Below are 21,578 nucleotides of genomic sequence, written 5' to 3' on the forward strand. Positions count from 1 at the left end.
CTCCGAGGAAATAGCAGCGCGCGCGGCTCTCCTCTCTCTAAGACAAAGGTTCTTGATTTTTCATATTGACCTGTCACAGGTGCTTAAGAAACTGCTAAGAAACTGTCTGCCCCGATGGCGGCGCTTCACTGCCGCCAAGGCGTCTTCATAATCTTAATTTCTACTTTAGAGCAATGTTATTCGAGATCTTCTATTTCGGGTGCAAATTGTCAAGTTTGAACACTGTACACCTTGTACCTGCTTGGTCACCTATCTCTATATCACACGGTTATTGCGAAAGACTGCTATTAAATATTTCCTCATTGGTATGAAATCTTCTTTGTTTAAGAAGTTCTTAAACAAAGAAGATTGCGCTGGCTAGGGCATGTGCAGCGGATGGAGCCTTCTCGTTTGCCAAGACAAACTCTCCTCGGCCAAATTTCAGATGCCAAGCGATCAGTTGGGCGGCCATTGTTGCGATTTAAAGATAGCGTTAAACGCGACATGGTATCGTTTAAAATCGACCCGAACATCTGGGAAAAAGTTGCTGATGACCGTGATAGTTGGAGGAAAAAATTATCCGATGGAGTGGTCGCGCATGACAGTGCCTGGTTCGATCTGCTCTCCAAAAAACGCGATCTACGTCACCAACGAATGGCACAACCTCCAACATCACCAGGAACTCAATTTGTCTGCGGACGTTGCGACCGGCGATGTCGCTCCCGTATAGGCCTTGTTAGCCATCAGCGCAAGTGCCAAAGCCAAACCGCCTGAAACGGATGCAGCTTTAATCATCTTTTATAGATGTTATCAGGCCATAGTAGTGGTATGAAATAGACCCAAAGTAAGGTTGATACGAGAGCTACTTCGGCACTTTATTTTTAATACTAGTTTCCGGCAGTGGTTTGCCCCTGCTAAACTTCTTCTCGCACTCAGATAAAAGAAGCCTATATATTTTTCTGATGTATCAACCATATTACTGCCAACTTTTATCTTAGTCTGACCAGCCATTCGTGTGTGAAGCTTTCGGTCTAAATCACGGGTGGTAATGGTTGAAAACACCAATTTACCACATTTGCCCATAGTATGCACCTACCTACATGGTTGGTAAAAACAATGGCTAAAATATATCGAGGGCGTTTCAAAGAGACAACTTTATATGTAAATACAAAAATATATATTATTTATTTCTTAAAACATAGAAGAATACAATTTAATCTCAATTATCCGTTTCGAAGTATGTACTTAAGTGGTAGGTATCACAACTTTGGTAATTACACATCTTTAGTTGAAGCTTAGCCTACCCAAGTGGGGAGGAACTTGATCCTGCGGCCATCCAGTCCCGCCTGCCCGTTGTCGAACAGAAGGCCATCGTAGTTCGCCAGCAGATCGTTGCTGGGGTTGTCACCGCGCAGAGCAGACCTCTTCGCCACCTTGTGGATAGGCTCAGTAGTTTCAGGCTCAGGAGTAGTAGGAACATCAACGATCTCCACAACAGCCGGTATCGCGTCGACCACTTCAAGAACAGTTAGAACAGAAACATCTTCATCACCTTGGTCAGCCGCTGTGGTGGTCTCAGCAGGCTGTTCTGCAGTTGTAGGAGCTGAGTAGGCGCATCCGAGCAGCGCCAGCGAGAGAAGGACAATCAAAGTTGAAGCCATGGTCTTGGATGCTTCTGAGTAACTTCTCCGCGATGATATGGGAATTATTCCCAAAAACTTGTATACGTTAGCCGTCTTCCGATGCTGACTTGTGTTTATGATTCTCCGTTGTGCATTCAGTTTTTATACCAGTAATGAGATGGTGCTAAACAAAAATTATCCAGAATTGGACATCATTGACGCGAACGGTTCTGATAATAATTGGTAAAGCAAATATTCTCAATACCATAATGACCATGAATACCTATTGTTGTGCACTATATTGAAAAATTATGACAAACACTTCGTTTGCTTTAGTAATTTGTGAGTAAAAAACGCATTTTGTAACGTGACAGTCGCATCCTTCCGTTTATTGATGAGTAAGGCTGTCAGTAAACAGTTCTTTTGCATAATGTTGAATATTTGCTACAGATCATGGATTCTGATAATCCCATGAATCATGATAAGGTTTAAGTTCTATGAAGTTGACTTGAATCATCAATCATATAAGCAGCTAGTCCACAGTTCCGTAAACACGAGCGTTTGTTTACAAAATGTATGTTTGTGGTACGTTTCCTCTTAGTCTAATTATGAAGTAGTTGAACGTTTATTATTTGCTAGCCTTAACTTGTTTTTCACGTTAACTCTTCAACTAAGTAAGTTACATTAAAGGGTAACTAAGTTAATAATATAACACAATAGCATTAAGAAACCATGTCTTTTGGTGGCAGTAATCTAAACCTTTACATTGAGTTATAAGTAGAATCATTTCATACCTGCATACAAACTTTAACAAATCAACATGTTCAACTGTTTAACAAACTGTAATACCAAGGGTTATCGAAAAGAACTTTGCATCTAGATCGTTTGAGAAAAAAGTTAGAAACAGGCTAATAGTACATCCATCTGCTACTAGATAACTACTTCATACAAAGTATGAGTAAAAAAGTCGTGTAAAATTAAGTAAGTAAAAAAGTCGTAGTTGTCTAATGGGTAAAGAATCAACCTCTCGAGTATGAGGGTGTGGGTTCGATTCCAGGTCAGGCAAGTACCAATGCAACTTTTCTAAATTTGTATGTACTTTCTAAGTAATCTTAGACGCCAACGGCTGATAAAAAAGGTGAAGGAAAACATCTTGAGGAAACTATAAAGTCTGAAATCACCAACCCGCATTGAGCAAGCGTGGTGATTAATGCTCAATCCTTCTCCGTGTGAGAGGAGGCCTGTGCCCAGCAGTGGGACGATAAAAAGGCTGTAACAGTAACAACAAAGTATGAAGCAACATCATAAAATGCTCTTTCAGGCCCGGGGGTTCGATATCATAAACTGCAGGACCTTTTTGACAAAACTTAAAAAACCTGTAAACCGATTTAGCCCAACTTGAGTATAGAATTAAGTAGAGATCGGTGTTTAGTCCTAAACTTAGAAGTTTCGATGTGGTTATAGCCTTTACCTTTAACTTTCATTGAGATAATATAAAAGATACAGTTTATTAACCTGTCTCTTTTACTGTCTACTTTTTTTATTTTTTTTATTCTTTATTTATTTAATGGACATTTGTAATCGCATTGCGTATGTCAGTCCCATCGTAACCTAAATACACATCAATCATATCTGGGCCATGAACCTAAACAGACTCTTCGCATCCTCACTATTTGGTTGTGACAAAATTTTATTTGATGCGCCTACTTCAAGTCTGTTCACTTCCATACTGTCTACTTGTTTACAAGGTACATGATATCGATACAAAGAACATTTTACCTCATACCATTTTAGAAGACTTGTTATGCAAGTTTTCTTGGTGTACTTAAACATAAATTGGTGCCCATGAATGTATAGTACTTGCCCTTGTTATTGTTGTGGTTACAAGTGTGTTGAAAACATGTCAGTCGGCTGCTAATTAGTTGTTAACAACATTCAGAGTTCACATTCTAGCTATTACCTGTATAAAATGTATCTACCAAAATTTTGCAGATTTTCATGTTTGTTGTTCCATTGTACATTTTTAGACATTTGAAACGCAAATATCTTGTGTTACGGCTGCAAAGGTGTTAAATTGTTTTGTTGCTCTTTATTCTTATCAGTTATCAGCAGCGTTTGGCATCTCGTTAGCGTGTTGCCCATAGTCAAGGCTCATAATGAAAGGATCACTAACGTCTGTTTTCAGAGCCTCTGTTGTATGTTCGTGCGTCAGTACTGTTCTAAAAATAATAACGCGCATTATCTAAGTGTACGATTTCAATAAAACTTAATCATTACTGTCAGCAATAGATTCACATATAAGGTGCTTCGAGATCATCGAAGGCACAGTTCGTTTACCAGTTAAATCGAGACCAAGATAGGATCTATCAGCAATGCATTCAACACTGTTTATCGTCGCGTCGTTGGCGCTGCTGGCGCTCTGCGTGTGCGCGCCCGCCGATCAGGATGTGATCCAGCACATCCCCCAAAAAGCCGAGCAAACACCATCAGTTATAGGAAAAAACGCTGCGGAATCTGGTGCTTCGGGAAAGGCTGCTGGTACATCTGAGCATGTGGCCAGAGCCCGCCGTGACGTCGCCGGCCAGGAGAGCGACCTACTCCCCGCTAGCAACGATGTCGACGTGTCGCCCTTCGGTGAAACCTCGCAGCTTGAGGGCCGCAGCCGCATCAGGGTGCTCCCCGCATACCTCGGCTGAACAACCCACTTCACCACGGTACCCGCTGACTCGCAACCACACCGGAGATAACGTTATCTTTTAAGTTTATGTAAAAAGGTATCTTTGTATCGTTAAAGATATTAAACAAGCTTTTTGGTTACAAATGTACATAATCATGATGTTTTGTACATCTTTATTTAGTGTCTAGTAATAAAGACTAGTTAAGATCAACTGTCTGTATTTTATTTCAATTCTTGTTACTCCAATTGTAGGTACTTCTATAATTTCGCAGAGATATGGTAATGGACTTAAGGGTTGCTAAGTTAATTAATATTATCATCATGAAGACAATAATTGGTATATTAGAGTTTATAAAATGCATTGCTTCCTTATGAATTCATTTATAATCTGTGCACAATGATTAGAATTTCAGTAGCCTTAACCGTAGCCATCTTTGGCATTGTATCATCTTTGAGTATTTTACAACAAGACGATCTGAATATTTCAAATATACCAATGTTAGAAGACAACGTACAAACAGACGATGTAGTTAAGGAAACAGAATTCAAGAGGAATGTTATTGAAGATGATAATGATAATAATGCCAATGGTGAAGATAAGGAATTGATTGAAGAGGCAGCTAGCAGTAACTTGGTGTATAGGCCGCTCTTCGTATACAGAAAAATACAACACAGCAAAAGAAGGATAACAATGTTCAATTCTTTTGCAGGATAACATGTTATCTCTAAGGTACCTCATTATTTTTCTTTATATCTAGGAAATCATGCTGTAACATTGTTTTATTTTGTGTAGTCATCCAATTACTCCGCCAATCTAGAAGTTATAAAATTAACAAACCAATAAAGTAACAGCGATAAACTCCTTTAATTCTGAAAGTGTTAAATTGGGGTTTAGTTCGATCCTAGCAGTGGAGGAATTAAGAAAAATGGCTTTGTTTAGATTTTGGGCTGTGGTTATACTACTTTTTGTAAGTTGCGACACTTTGTAACCATTCGTTTTAGATAAAAGTTATGTATTAAAAAATAAACAATTTTCTAGGTTCCTGAGTCGTACGGGGGAATATCTCCTGTGCACGACTTCAAAGAAAAGTTGGTGAGCAGTTCTAAAAATATAAACGAAAGATTTTTGTTGACCTCTCCTCATAATGCCTTGAAACACTTAGACAATGCCATTTTAAAAGCAACAAAAAACGTAACTCAAAACCCAGAAATGGATGATAATCTTTACCAGATATCAAAAGATATGGTTTCCGCTATTTTATCAAAATTAGAAATTCAAGATAAAATAACCAGGATTACTAGAGAGGCCTTAGAAGCTCCAGGGAAAAATAAAGGTATAACGGCAATTGAAACCAGACGCATACTGGATTATATCTCAAGAACACTTTCTGGACATATACTTACCATCACGAGAGCTTCTACTGAGCCCGAACTTCATCGATTAGTTTATGGCTTAGCGCAAATAGCAGCTGAGGTGTCCATTGTCTCAGCGTTAAAAGATACTACATATGCAGCAGCACTTTCTAAGAAACAGTCTGTAGATTTATCTCTAAGAAAGAAGAGATCTATTTCAAAAGGAAATGAAAACGCGTTAATGACGACATCACCCGCTCCTCCAGTAACTGTTTATGATGCAATCCTCAATAAAACTAATTATAATATTACATTTCCACCCTCAAATGATTTTCCGTCACCGTTCTCGGTTATTTCTAGGTCTGAAAAGAAAGCTGTGCATGTTATAAATACCAAAAAAGAATCTTCAGCTCCCACGAAAGGCTTTTTGAATCAAACCGTGTTAGACCTAGAAAATGGAGCACAAGACAATAATGAGACGGTACCAATAATGTTGGAGCAAACTGTTAATGGGACTCATTATGTCAAAGAAACTCAAACTTTGGATACTCAAGAACCGAGTGCACCGGGACTCACTGATGACTGGGCAGATACGAAAGAAACCGTTTATAAACCAATTAACCCTGATGTTGTTGCTGATATAGAAATAGATCAACCGGAATTTGAAGACGAAGTTAGTAACGACAAGAGAACTAAGCAAAAACTGGAGAGACTCGAAGTGAAAGCCAAAAAGGCTATTTTATACGCCGGTGATGTGGCATATCTGACTGCAGCTAGCGTTGTTGCTCTTAGACGAGCGTTGACTGCTTCTATTGAAGTTCAAATGTCTGTGAGGTATGCGAAAAATGGTATGTCGAATCACCAGGATTTAATGATGAATTTAGCGAAGACTGCTGCACAGCAGGCAGGCAAACAAGCGAAGAGTGCGACTTCAAAATCATTAGCTTGTGAGCGAGTCATCAAACTAGCTTTGAAATATACCGCTCAGTCACATGGAGCTAATTTGAACCATGTCGCGAATAGAATTGTTATGGACACTTTGTCTCTGGCCACACTGGCTAAGTCCATGGCATTTGTTGCTTCAGACATAGCCATCAATTCTTTGTATCAGGCCACTGATGTCAAACCGCCAACATAAGCAGTTCACCTCACTATGCATATCTTTCACCTCTTATAATGAGACAATATTCACGTTCCAGTAATGTCACAATAACTGTTGTAAACAAACGTATTGGAAATAAAGTACAAATACAAGTGCGTCTTTTTATTAATGTGTTATGTAAACCACCAATTAGTAAGTAATTCATGTTATGTGAACATTAAAAAATAAAAATAATAGGTAAAGAATGGGAAAGTAAAGAGAAGGACTTTGGGATACCAACATTTTGATGATGAAAACTGAAAACGTGTGTCTTTGTGCACATAAGGACGGATTTGAGGTAAATAAAATTATCCAGATGTTATTCGAGTTGGTATGCAGTTGACCTATGAGGTAAACCACGCTAACACGTTCTAAGTGGGCATGCCCTTAGAAAATTTGCGTTCTAGTGTCGATCCTTACCAGCCATACATACTGGTCAAGACTAGATAAATCCCGTTCTAGAGAAAAGTCAACGTTTTCCTTTAGTAAATAACCACTTTGTCAATTTGCATATGGTCAGATGATTTTTACTCCAAACATGGTGTCTGTGAAATAAAATGTGCTAATATATTATAACGAATCGGATCCTGGTTAACATGCTAATTTGGGACTGCGAAATGATAATATTTCTTGTAACATTTTCTTCCTTTTATGGTGTGATGAGGAAGGTGATAATTTGAGGTCCATCATAAAACAAAAAACGAAATAAGGAAGATGAGATGAAATAATCAACATCTATATTATGTGCACATTTAGCATACCTTACACATTGCTATAGATTTTTCTTTAGTAGGTCAAGGTTTGGCTTGTACTTATAACAGTAAAATGAAAAAGTTATTTGCACTACATGGCCAGATAATGCTCTATTTATCCATTCATTGCAGTATTATTCAGATTTGTATATCGTTTCGACGCAATTCGTTGGTAATCCGTGCTAATGAAATAAGCCACTAATAAGAAAAACTAGATGTTACAATATTTGTCGAATGATTACTTATAATGGAAGTAAAACATTGTATTCCACGAACTACGGGGATTCCTTAGTTACTGTGAATAATAAGAAATTTATATTAATCACGGGATTTTATGTGCGTAAATGTGATTAAATATGAGTAATCTAAAATAAACGTAAAAGTAAAAAACACGGCTCAAGCTACCGGTAAGTTTAAAACACTTATGTCTGGCACCCTTTGCTATTCTCCTGGGTAACCGGATTGAGAAGGTCAGATAGGCAGTTGCTCCTTGTAAAGCACTGATACTACTTAGCTGGATCTGGTTAGACTGGAATCCGACTCAAAAATAGTTACGAAAAACCCAACCGGCAGTAAACATGCTACTTTGCATGTTACTTATTAAATTTTATTCTGATTATTTTATTTTCATAAAAAGTACCTAGGTATTCATAGCCTATCTGGAAATCGATCGTGAATTTATCGAAATGGTTCTGTCAAGTCCCGGGATTTTACAAGGCACTTCAGTGCTACGCAAATTGCTACGATAGCTACGTGATACGAAATTTATGAATCGCCATCTTTGGTGAAAACTATGAAACATAAAGTTGGTAGGCAAACAGTAACATGCAAACACAACGGACATACCTACTCCAGTGTGAAATTGTATTGACTACACGAGGTTGATGTTTACACAATTTTCCTCTAGATGGCGCTTTACTTCGGCGCATGATTTCACTGAGCGATCGCTACGATCATTTGGTAATGTGAAAATTCTTTTAACGTGTTGTTTAAGTCTAACGCTAGGTGTCGTTAATGTCTACTCGACTTTATTAAGATTAAAGTTTGATGTAATTCCATCTAATTTACAAGTGTAAGTTAGTAGAGCCATTTTATTACTTTTGAAAATTGAACAAAAATACACATTGAAAAGTTGTTTTAGAAAAACTAACGCCAAACTATGTTAATGTTTCTACATTATAGATTATTTTTTACGTTGCAAAAATGAATACATCCTAAATAGAAATTACGTACGTATTTATTAAAATGTAAATACTACCAACTACGTAGATACCAACTGTGTGTTTAATAAATTAGCATTAAGCGAATTTACTTGCTAGGTACCTAACATTTATTTTTCCGTTTACCGAGCCGTTTTGTAATTACCTTGTATTCGTATAGACAACTTTAAGAATATATGGGTATATGCTATGTGAAGTTGTGCCAATGTTGGGTCAAATCATCATCTCCTGAGCCTTTTTCTAAGTATGTTGGGGTTGGCTTCCAGTCTAAGCAGATGCAGCTGAGTACTAGTGTTCTACGAGGAGCAACTGCCTAGCTGACGTCCTCAACCCAGTACCTCCTTTTAAGACTGGTTGTCAGACTTAGGGTTCTGACTACCCGTAATGACTGCCAGATGTTCAATGACAGCATGTTGGTTCAATGACAGAATGTTCATTCAAATATTTAACGTCATACATTTGCTTGGCGCTTAGAATCTTCAGAGTATATAGGTACATACGAGATAAACTATCTACTACGAATAATATGACGACACACGCCTCCTCTATCGATTTCACTTTTTATCGAGATGGTTGCGCACTATGCTGGTATCGATCATTTCATCTAATCATATCATATCACATCGTATCTAATCTTTTTCACTTTGAAGAGGGCTGTCCTAAATTTTGGGAGTGCTTAAGTAAATAAAATACTTTTTTGGAAGTAGGGCAGAAAACAAATTATTTAGTAGAAATTCATGGGATTTAAAAGAGAACTTTATTTATTTTTCCTCAAAATATGTTCAACGTTGTAAGTGGTAAAATGTAAACAAAGGTATTTAACTTAGCGTATATGTAAGCAATGCAAAACATAAGTAAGTCTTCGTCATATTTTTATGGCAATAAGGAAACAAAGCGGACTACAGTTTTGACTTAGAAATAACCAGACCGGCTGCTTCATTTCTTGAATTTAAAGTATATTTAATGAGACACACCGTCTATGTCCTCCTGTGAACAAAACATTGTATAATAACATACTATTATTTTTTATTAAAGCTGTGCCCGCGGACGGCAATGAAAAGCATTGTCAGGCTGACGTTATAAAAAAAACGTAGAACGGTAATTAACTAATTTATAATCGTAGAACACCTTTCCATTGATCGACGGATTATTTGCTTAGAATAAATAAAACGTCTCCTCACACTGGCCTCCTAAAGCAGGTCGGAGTACGAACGAGGTTCGCTGGTCAAAGTCCAAGTTTGCTCAACCGATACGACAATGTCAGTAAGTACGGCAGACCGCACATCAGTGATAACTGTCATGCACCTTAACTCAATTATAATAAGTACGATTTTCCTATAAAACTGTTACCACTGACCTGGGGCCCGATTCTCCTAAGTTAATAATGTCAAAATCGAATAGATATCGAATAGCAATATGATCGCAATAGCAGTTTTAACCATATCGGGCATTCTGCTACTAATAAAAGACCAATCGTATTCGATTAACATTTGATTGGAGTGCGATTGGTCTGCTATTTTGGTGATTTTGGTTCATACGGTAGTTTGCTGTACAATCATTTTGCAATCATAAATCATTTGCAGCCAAATGATTCATTATTGAATGACAGAAAAGGATAAAAACGTTTCTTTCAAAGAAAAAATAGCGGAATGCCACATACGTTTCAATCGTAATCGAGTCGGGATTGGATCTCAGTCGAATCGAGTCGAACGTGAATCGTATGTTGCTTAAGTAAAATTAGGAGCATCGGGCCCCTGTAGTTGACTGTACTTACTACGTCACATAGCCGTGACTCCAACACAATACGTCTTTGTTACGTGCTTATCGGTTCGATGTGTGGTCAATTAAAGAGGTGTGTTGCAACGCCTCAAATTGATAATATTACTGCGATGCGTGGCCTTTACTTTGAGAGATTATTCTACTCGCGTTTATGATTTTATTTATGTTTTTTTTGGTCGTGAATGGATGGTTTTACTGAGCAACTGTATGTAAACACACAAAGGATTGTACTGTTAGTGCACTTATGACTGAAGAATCGAGTAAACAGACCTAAATCATTGTGAATGATAGAAACTTTATATTTAATTTTCATTTATTTCATTCTCTGATATCAACTTTAGACCAAATTGCACAGTTTGCATATAAAATTGCTGAAGTTAGCATTATAACTACACTAATTAGTTCGTGCCAAACCAACTGTAAATTAAATTATTTTCCATTTTAAACTGCTAGGCATGCACTTTAGTTGCTTGTGTAATCAATGGGTGTGTCAGTCGCGATGTCTACGCAATTACAAGGTGGCATTTTGCGGATGTCCTTGTACGCATTTTGTGATACTTCTGCCTTTTGGCTAGAGGTCATAAAACCTCTGTCGCCGTCGGTCAATGCCCCTCTTGGATAGAGTAGCGGTCGATGACTACTGAAACTATATTTTCATAGCCGTAGCCGTATCTGTCAAGAGCGGATTCGAAAAGAATATCTAGTTATTCATGTGAGAAAGATTCAGGTTTAGATCAAACATTGTTGCAATAGCAAGTTAGTACATAAAAATTAAGTATATGTGATTGTATCGCTATAACAGAAACAAAGGATCTTCTTCAATATTTCAACTACATATTGCACAAATCTCATTTCAAATATGGTTATTTCAAACCAAACACAGTCCGCACGGTTAGCGGAAAAAATTGGGCACGAATTAACTTATGTACATAATATAAAATGATTTGCTCAGTGCAACACGTGTATTGTACTTACTACGTTTTTCATGTCACCATTTTACACGTAGTTGCAGCCTAAAAGGTTAATGTAAGACATCATTAGCCAAAATGTCGTAAGCGACTGTGTTACAAAGGCTTGTCGGCCGTGCTCTGCAAACTAGACGTTTTGTCAGTTCAACTTGTTTGCTGTCCGATTTATAGTGCAAACAGGTAATGGTATAGTCCGATTAAACAAAAGAGCGCATACAGATATTAACGATCGCTCTCAAGGACCCTTTGAGTACATGTTTAAGTCACATCACGTATATTTATGACTAGTATTTTACCCGAGGTTCCACCCGCGTCCCGTGGGAGCTGCTGCCTGTACCGGGATAAAATATAGCCTACGTTACTCGGGAAGAATGTAGCTTTTCAACAGTGAAAGAATTTTACAAATCCGTTTAGTAGTTTCGGAGCCTAAAAGGGCACAAACAAGCAAGCAAGCAAACAAACAATAAAAACCTCTTTATTACAGGTAGGTATTGTATTGTAGTAAATATTATGTAGAATGTCAGGGCTCTTAGTACATACGCACTTATGTACTGAGAAAACTAGTTACTGCAAGTCTTTAGAATGTTCCAGAGACGAAAGCAGGGTCAACGCCCCACTACCGTATTGCATTCGTTCTCGCATTTTCCATGATTTAACCTTTCGGTACCAATTTGTTAGGTAATCCTTTGAGCATTGAAACGGCTGCAATTAATACTTGAATTATTAATTAATTTTGGTCAAGGTTAAGTTGCTTTCCGCTCTACATTTTCGATAAGCTTAAACGTAATAACGTGTTATTACCTACATAGGCATGCTAGGTTTGTTCTTAGATTGGTAAATTAATTACAGTGTTAATTACCTAATTACCTTGTATCAGAAGTCAGTAAAAAAGATTTAAGTCACAGAGTATTTTTTTAAAGTATTAAATACTTACTTCTTTAAGTACCTACGTATCTAAAAGGAAGAAATCCTGGCGGTTCAGAAATACACTTGAAACTATGTCGATTGCAGAGGACACTATAAGTGGCTTTCCTTTAATAAATTATAATGCACTTCAATATAAGACCGTCTCGTACAGCCACAAATAAAATTGAGGTCATTTTCTATTTTTCGCGACGTAAATGCCAGCGTACGTTTTAATGATCTGTGTTCAAGACCACTGCAGACGTTGTCTATACAGGAAAATCTGTACTACATACAAACTGGGGATACAATATCCGATCGATCTATTGCTTTTAGATTAAATATTGAAATTTGACGTAATTTAAATGTCAAAATTCAATCTCCAATCGCAAAACGAGGAATATATATCTTTTATTCTAATCCGCAGTTAATTAAACTATATGTTACTTCGAACATCAAGAAAATAACTTTTTGTTTGTAACGTTATCGAGTTCTTATGTAAGAACAGTATGGTATGCAAAACAATAGAGAATTATTTATGCCTTTTATCGATATTACATTCAAATGACCCTGAAATTGGTAGATATTGAAATTTTTACTCGATCCAAGGCGCTGATATTCGTTAAGACTTTTCGTTTGTATAAACAGTCATTAAGTCCTAAGGTCTATAAGCTTGAAAATAATTCAATTATCGACTATAATAAACCATTAAACATGTTTATATTCTTTGTTGCTTATATCCTGCTTCGAACAAACAAAACTATTAAATAGATAATATAAATTAGCTATGGGATTTACCACAGTTATCAATAGTCAAGTACAGTAAGTATAGTCAACAGTTCGCATGTGACTACGAAAGTTGTTCAATAGGTTTCAAAAGCGGTTTTACTAGACAGAATCAGAAATCCATACGAGTCAACATCGACATGGCTTGCAGTAATCTTTCTAGAATATTCTGCTTGTAAAGGAAAGGATATAACTGGCTGTTTCCCGCAGTTTCTCTTGTATCCTGTGGAAAATAAGGACATGCATAACGATGTTCTCGCTACCAATCTACACTAATTTATACCTGAATGTATGATAGTATTAGATAGAAGTAAAAAATGTTTAATCTTCACCTACTATGTATATGTAGGTAAAGATTAAACATTTTTTGTTTGTTTGTTCCCTCCGAAACTACTGAACCCATTAGAAATATTCTTTCACTGTCGAAAACTACACTCCTTCCGTGGAACATAGGCTAAATTTTTCCCGTCACGAGCAGTAGGGTGAAACCGCGGAAAAATGGCTAGTTTCGTATAAACCTGTTAGCTGTTAAAAAAAATTAAGAAGCTAGACAGACTTACTCAAGAACTTAATTTAATAACATTTTGCAATATTAATAATTAATTTGATATTTGAGTGATTACAAATTGCAAACGGTATTTTGTAAGACCTGTTACAAGATCATATTCGTATTGAAGTATTGGACGTATGGCAAAGTGCCAATGTCGGTGTAATGCCGTGTTATTGACATCGCTTTTACTTTTTTTTAGGGTACAAAGGTTAGGGATATTCTCTCTAACGTCTAGATTTAGTTCCGAAAATATTGGACGTGTTCCATTTAGAAAGTAGTTTAAAATTAGCTTCTATACGCATGCCCCTGACTCATCTCTTGTCTTTTCTCAATCTATATGTTCCTTAGATTTGACGCTATATCGAAAGAATTTCCACAAGCAGATAGCAGCCTATAGTTTATTCATTTTCATCGTATTCCTGGCCTTTCATTACATTCAAACATAGAATATAGGTAAAAGGATGTTTAGGCCTTCCGTGGAGGACTCCGTTAAGGACTTCCGTGTGTACAAAACTAGCAAATTCAAGTACGAAGGTTGATGCCTTAATTCTATTCATAACGTTGACAAAGCATGCCAACGATTTACTATTTACGTTCATACATTCATCATCTAGTCTAGTACATTATACGAATTGTTGATTGCACTGTGCTCATACAGTCGGTCGTTGTGCGTCGCAAAACGAAATCGGACTTTGGCCGACCTTGTTTGAACTCGTGAGAGCTGAGTCTTGCTCTACGTAATTTTTAATTCAAACCGCATTTTTGCAGCGTTCGAATCTTGTTTTGATCGTGATTTTAATGCGAAAGTTCGGTTGTCTGTGTATAATGAATCTATTAAGTAGATTAGCTTCTTTAGAGTCGAACAAGATAAGGCAACAAGGCCTAATTCTCCTAAGCTCCAAATTAGTTTGATGACGTAGATGATACTCATGCAAATGGCTGTGATGATAAAAAGGATTACCACCAATATTTGGGCTTTACGCATAAAGCAAATCTTATAGATAAGGAAAACGTTGGAACACAGGGGTATAATATTGTAGACAGAAGTTGGTTAAAAGGTCGTGTGTGTCTGGCCTTTAATTTCAGAGTCTATATCCAATATGTAGATTAAGGGTCATTCCCAATATTCGGCCAATCGGTTCTTTTGTTTACTAGAGGTGGGACTTAGAAATTACGTTTATGGTGCTTATGTTAAAATTCTATCTCTTGTAATCAAATCAACAGATATAATATTGCGAACAGCCGTTAGTCTAACCAATATGATATGCATGTTACAAGCACTATTGTAAGAGTACTGTAACAGGTGTAAAAAGTAGCATTTCCGTGTCTATAAGCACACACGGAAATGCTCCGATTTAGTATAAACGATTTGTTGATACGCGTCGCATTAATGGGTTAATCCATCTTCTTCGTGTCAATTAGTTCTTAATTAAAGTGATCTTGACGTCCGAAGTAGCCACTCATGAGATTTATTAAAACACTTATTGAGCTGATTAACAAAATATATTTTAAAGGTTTGAAAACATACGTAACAAAATAACAAACTTTTTTATTTTCTGCAGTACATAGTGGAAAATATTATGTTTTATTCTTAAGTATGATAAATGGAAGTACGTAATAAAATTTTCTACATATAACGACTCCTTATAAGACTGTACACATGGAATTTTAACAAATAATAGGTTATAAACAGAAGCCAATCGTCATTTCCATAATAGACCCTGCACTTGCAATTATAAAGGTCTTGCGCACGAGTGGACCAGTTTTACAAGTACATATCTACTTAATAGATTATAATCGCACATAGGTAAGTACATAAAACAAGTTATTAATTAAAAAAATGCAAAACAGGGAACAATGGATGGGGCATCACAACTTGTATCATAGGTATATTATATACTTAATTAATGAACATACTTAAGATTAAGAGAATATGACCAGGTGACACAGTTTACCAAATCAGCTTTCTAATCACTTCAGAATTTTTGTTGCAATAAAACATGTCGTGTATTAAAACCGGAACCTTTACGTACGTCATTTTTAAAAGGGTTTTCCCGCAACGGTGTAATTTGTAAGCAAACATTTCAGCTTATTTTTATTCAAGACGAAAATAAGTTCTAGAAGGTGGAAAAAACAAAACAGAATCAACGAAAACGAGTGAAGGGATACAAAGTTGACATAAATACGTAGAATGCACATGCATATTTATACACCCTACAAGTCGAACACGGGTCAACAACCGCTATTGACGTAAAGGGAGGGACCCGTGATGCAGCAGGTTAAAATAATTAAATAAAACTACAGTTTATTTATAGAGCCTAAGAATGGAGATTTTTATTATGGCGTATTTCCATAATTTGAGCCTTCCGGATGGCCAGTTGCCGTTAAATTGGTAAGATTAGTGCCCGATGTGTCCGAGCCGATGATGTCAGTGTGATTCGACTTTGAACCGATCTTAAATTCTTTGTATGGCGAACAACCAACAATAAAAAGAAGACAGGATATCTAGCTACTTACAGATTGGTACAAAGTTCGATGTAAGTCATTTTGAGACTTTTAAGATGTACCTGTATTTAAAAATTCTAGTTTTTAATAATGATTCGTCATTGGAGATCAATTAACCATTTGTAGTACTATTAGATAAGGCGTCTAGACTTTGATACAAGGATAATATACTAGACTGATAACAACTATACGCCAATTTTGTCTATCAATACCAAGGATATTTGACGAATAGTTATTGCGCAGTAAATTCTCTTTAGCATTATTTTATTAGTGCATATTTTAGTGATAAAGATTTTCCGAATTTCTTATCTTTTATTCCTCCCCGTGGCGTCACTTGCAGTGCGTTGCAATTCGAGGGTTTATTTTTTTGCGCAGAACTGTAATCGTTTCCTAAAAACAATATAATCACTCCTTATGAAATTGATTGCGTTCTTTCGGAAAATACCCGGAACAAAGCGACAGCCATACATTGTTTTTGTGATACCTTTGATATAATATAACGCATCAGATTCCTTTCGAGAATCGCAGAGGGCAGTGACGCACTTAAAACTTATCTGTTTTTACAATCATCAGTTGTTTAGTACCACAGTTCCACAAAAACATCTCATTTAGGCTTCGAGCCGACTATCTTTAGGAGACATTAAAAGACTCGGAAAAACCTGCCTTATTTTCCTCACGGCACCATGTCCTTCTATTTGTTTTTCGTGCATAATCGAAGCTACTATAATGCGTTCTTTATTTACACCCAGAACTGAACCATAACTTTAAGTTAACCATAAAACATATGACGTTTTGACGACGTTATGTCAGATCATCGGTCCATCTCACAAAGCACATTATGTTGTCACTTATGTTGCGTAACAGTCCTTCGTACTCGTAACTTTCTAGTTTTCTCCACGCTTTTACCTCTAATCCCTTTATGATAAAGCTATGATAAAGCTTTTGTGACAGTTCCGTAGATATTGTCTTGTTAGAAGTTTTTAGCTAGGAATGTGCAAATGGCTATTTGATAATCGTTTTCCGGAAAAAATATTGTATCCACTAGATGATACTTGAATATCAAGAGACCGCCAAGTGGGGGTTGTTTGTGATTTCAGTATTTGTAGAAAAAAATAACTCAGGTTTTCGTAATTTTTTACTAGGAACTGCATACTTTATAGAGAATTTGTTTACCTGTTTTGCGCATTTGTTGTTATCTAATTTAGATATTGCATGTTGTGAAATTTTGATAAATAGGCTCTGGTAAATAAGAATTAGATATAAAGATTACCTACTTTGAATTTGCACCCAACGTAAACAATTCAAGGTAACAATAACAGGATTTTTTTTTATCAGTCGTGTTGTGTAAAGTACTTACAAATATACCTACTCTAATGTAAAAAATCTTACATAATGTTATTCTATTGTGTTGTTGTGTCAATAGTAGGTACATTCCACAGGTGGATCAGGAGTATTCGAGTTATAATTAAATCGAGAATTGTTCCAGTTTTTCTTCAATAACTGTTTACTTAAACGTGATTGTAGTTTAATGTTACCAAGCTGTATGACCACTACCTTTCAAACTGCTAACAAAGTATTTAAAAGTCATTCTGTAATTCGAAGTCTTCGAAGTCGAAACTTTTCACAAACATGGAAAAGTTTGAATAAAGAACTTCAGTGGCTTACATTTTTCTTTTTTGTAATTGTTGTGGTGTATCCAGTTTGACGCATTATCTTCTAATAAGAGGTTCTTCTACATTTATTTCGCTACCTACATAAAGAAAAAAATCCTTGTGAATACATTAAAATTCTTATCGAGCCTGCTGTATAACATACGTAAACACACGTATTTGTATTCATAGCAACTGTAATTTAAATGAGTTTATGCCAAACGCGTTCTGCGTCGGGAGGTGTGGCATAGAGAATTGCGCAATAGACAATCTTTTAAAAGCAATATATGAAGCAGACATATATGCGTTCTGGCTGAGTCAGTGTCTAGATAGCTTTGTTATGATATGCCTACATAAGGGAATTTTACTTATTGTTGGCATATGCTTAGTCATAGAAAAAATCTTTTGCAAACATAATATGATTTTTATTTGTTCTATGCTTAAGATAGGTACATATTCTAGTGCATTTAGGTATACCGAGTATCTATAGCTTACTGTTGTCGAAATCGGCCCTGGACATATTATTTTATAATTTTTTATATTGTTTTGAACTTGTAAACGTTTCAAAAACACCTTTTCAAAATACAAGGTCTTTATGTCGGAATGTAGGCGTGACAGTCTAGGCAAAAATTTTATGCAAATCACAACTGGTATCATTAAGAACCGGTTCCGAAAAAAATCGAATTGTAAGTAAACTGACGTAAATTGTAAAAAAAAGCTAATTTTTACCCAACAAATGATTGAAATGGTGATCATTATAATACTTCATTAGGTCGAGTCACACCTAATGACTTCAAATGATAATTATTTCTATGTTCTAGAATGATTACGTTCTACATAAATCGTTCATGGTTCTAGATAGTTCCATATGAGTATGAATAATAGAAATTGCTGGCAGCTCGCTATTTTGCACGCGAAGCTGTAGGACTCTAATTATAGTTGTATAGTGTAGCTGTGTAATGTAATGCATGTAAAGTGCAATACATGCACCTCAATACATAATTATAAACTGTTAAATACCGTTCAGAATGAATCCTTAATAAATGTCGAAAGAAACTATCTTACTAATACGTATAATAAAGAGGAACCTTTTTTGTTTGGCTCCGAAACTACAGATCCAATTCGAAAAACTATTTCAAAGATGATAAGCTTCATTCATCCCGAGTAACATATTATCATGGTAAGGGCAGTAGTTCCCACTGCACGTGGGTGGAACCGCAGGAAAAAGGAGCTAGGTATTATGAAATATGGGTTGCTAAAAATCGAGAGAAATGGCGAACGTAGAGGGAGGCTTTTGTTCAGCAGTGGTCTTTCGGCTGAAAGAACTACGATGATTGAATATTGTTATACTTACGGGATGCAGAAAAAAACTTCAACGAATTTCCTTAGCCGCTGAAATATATAAATGATTCATATTGTAAGATCCGGGAGGGAACAAAATATTATATCATATTTAAAATTATTGCATCCTACATGATAAGTAATTTCTAAGTCCAATAAGATAATGTTGATACACGTTTTTGATAACGTATATTTTAATGCTGTGATATGATATCAGTAAAGGATCTAGAAGTGTTCAGTGGGCATGTACCTGATTAAATTACAGTTATCAAAATTGGGGGTCAGTACATTCCTATTGCGATTGTAGTATCTCATTTCAAAATCCACTAATCCTAATCCTACTGATATTATAAATGCGAAAAGTGAGGATGTTACTCTTTCACGCAACTATATAACGCATTTTGATGAAACTTCTTAGTAACACAAGTTCATAGCTTATGCACCTGAATAGAACAGGAGACTTTCATGCGGTTGCAGAAAATTATTCATGGTCTCTGGAAAATTTGTGAGGTTTCTCGGGACCCGGACGAAACTATGTGTATGTATCTATGTATTTAAGTTAAGCATAGACGGTTTGGCCGTGGGACGCCGGCTTAGAATTGCGCTCCCCCCAAATCATCCCGTGGGTGTCGTAAGAGGCGACTAAGGGACAAACCGGAGGTCGGGCAGCAGCGTCCTCCGCGTACTGCATACCCTCACTGCGATCGCCAACCCGCCTGCCAAGCGTGGCGATTAAAGGCAATTACCCCCCAATGAGAAGCACAGAAACCAGGCCCCCAGTCCCCGGCAGCTCCGCTATCCCTGGCGCGGGTAGCGGTCAAGGTAACGGCGGAGCAGGGGGTGCTAAGAATCTCCGGAAGAGATCCGGCTACCCACCCCCACGACGACTGGCCCTGGTAACACACAACATACGCACATTGAGGACTGACGAAAAGATCTGCGAGCTGGACGAGGAGTTGAGCAAGTTACATTGGGACATTATGGGGTTATGCGAAGTCCGTAGAGAGGGAGAGGACACCGTAACCCTGAAGTCTGGTAACTTGCTCTACTACCGGGAGGGAGACCAAAAGTCCCAAGGTGGTGTCGGGTTTCTCGTTCACAAGTCCCTCGTAAGCAACATAACAACCATCGACAGTGTGTCGAACAGGGTGATATACCTAATACTCAGAATATCCGAAAGATATTCGCTGAAGGTCATTCAGGTATACGCACCGACCTCGTCACACTCCGATGATGAGGTGGAGATTATGTATGAGGACGTAAGTAGGGCCATACATAGTTCCAAAACCCACTTCACTGTTGTTATGGGGGATTTTAACGCTAGGTTGGGCAAGAAAAGCGGTGATGAGTTGAGAGTGGGGCAATTTGGATATGGGCAACGGAACCATAGGGGACAGAGGCTGGCTGACTTTCTGGAGAAAGAGGAATTCTTCATGATGAACTCTTTCTTCCAGAAGCCGCCTCACAGGAAATGGACCTGGTTGAGTCCCGATGGTTTCACGAGAAACGAGATAGACTTCTTCATGACCGACAAGAGACGGATATTCAGTGATGTCTCTGTGATCAACAGGGTAAAAACCGGAAGCGATCACCGAATCGTAAGAGCCTCACTGAATATCAATGTTAAACTTGAAAGGTCCAGTCTGATGAAGTCTACGCTCCGACCTACTCGGTCCCATATTCAAAACCCGGAAAGCTTTCAACTCGAGCTCTCTAATCGCTTTGCTTGCCTTGAGAACTTAGTGTCAGTGGACGAGATCAACAACGGACTAGTGGAAACTGTCCGCACGGTAGGGTCTAAGTTTTTTAGACCCTGCCGTAAAAATAGGCCTCAAAAACTAACCGAGCAAACCTTAAACCTCATGGCTGAACGACGCTTGCTACAGTTGCAGTCTTCCCATGATGCGAAGTCATATAGGCAGCTCAATAGACGAATATCCAAATCCTTGCGACACGATCTGCGTCTCTTTAATACGAATCGTGTTAAAGAGACCATACAGCGAAACCAAGGCTCCAAAGTGTTCGCAAAGGACAAGTCTATTGGGCAAAGCCAGATGACTAAGCTGAAACGGGAGGATGGCAGCATAGCGTCGACCAAGGCAGAGGTTTTAGGCGAGATCGAGAGGTTCTATGGACAGTTATACACTTCGGTCGCAAAGTCCGTTGACAGCTTGGCAGGAGATCCAAGAGCCAAGCTGTCCCGACATTATACCGAAGATATCCCGGACATCAGTCTGTACGAGATTAGGATGGCCCTGAAGCAGCTTAAGAACAACAAGGCGCCGGGTGAGGACGGAATCACTTCAGAGCTTCTGAGAGCGGGTGGAACACCGGCACTTAAAGTCCTCCAGAA

The 21,578-nt window shown here is 37.5% G+C and overlaps 1 protein-coding gene across 1 annotated transcript; it reads left to right on the forward strand.

Moving 5' to 3' along the window:
* The first annotated feature begins 4,664 nt into the window (after positions 1–4,664).
* On the forward strand, positions 4,665–6,885 carry LOC124638240. Its single transcript, XM_047175140.1, has 2 exons — positions 4,665–5,008; positions 5,318–6,885. Exon 2 carries the CDS (start codon positions 5,489–5,491, stop codon positions 6,767–6,769), a length of 1,281 nt encoding a protein of 426 aa, XP_047031096.1. The 5' UTR covers positions 4,665–5,008; positions 5,318–5,488; the 3' UTR covers positions 6,770–6,885.
* Positions 6,886–21,578: the final 14,693 nt, after the last annotated feature.

Source organism: Helicoverpa zea, chromosome 17 (assembly GCF_022581195.2).
Source record: "Helicoverpa zea isolate HzStark_Cry1AcR chromosome 17, ilHelZeax1.1, whole genome shotgun sequence".
NCBI classification, from domain to species: domain Eukaryota; kingdom Metazoa; phylum Arthropoda; class Insecta; order Lepidoptera; family Noctuidae; genus Helicoverpa; species Helicoverpa zea.

Bases quoted from the DNA above. Each gene is read 5' to 3' on its own strand.
- LOC124638240 (XM_047175140.1), top strand. From the start codon at position 5,489: ATGGATGATAATCTTTACCAGATATCAAAAGATATGGTTTCCGCTATT.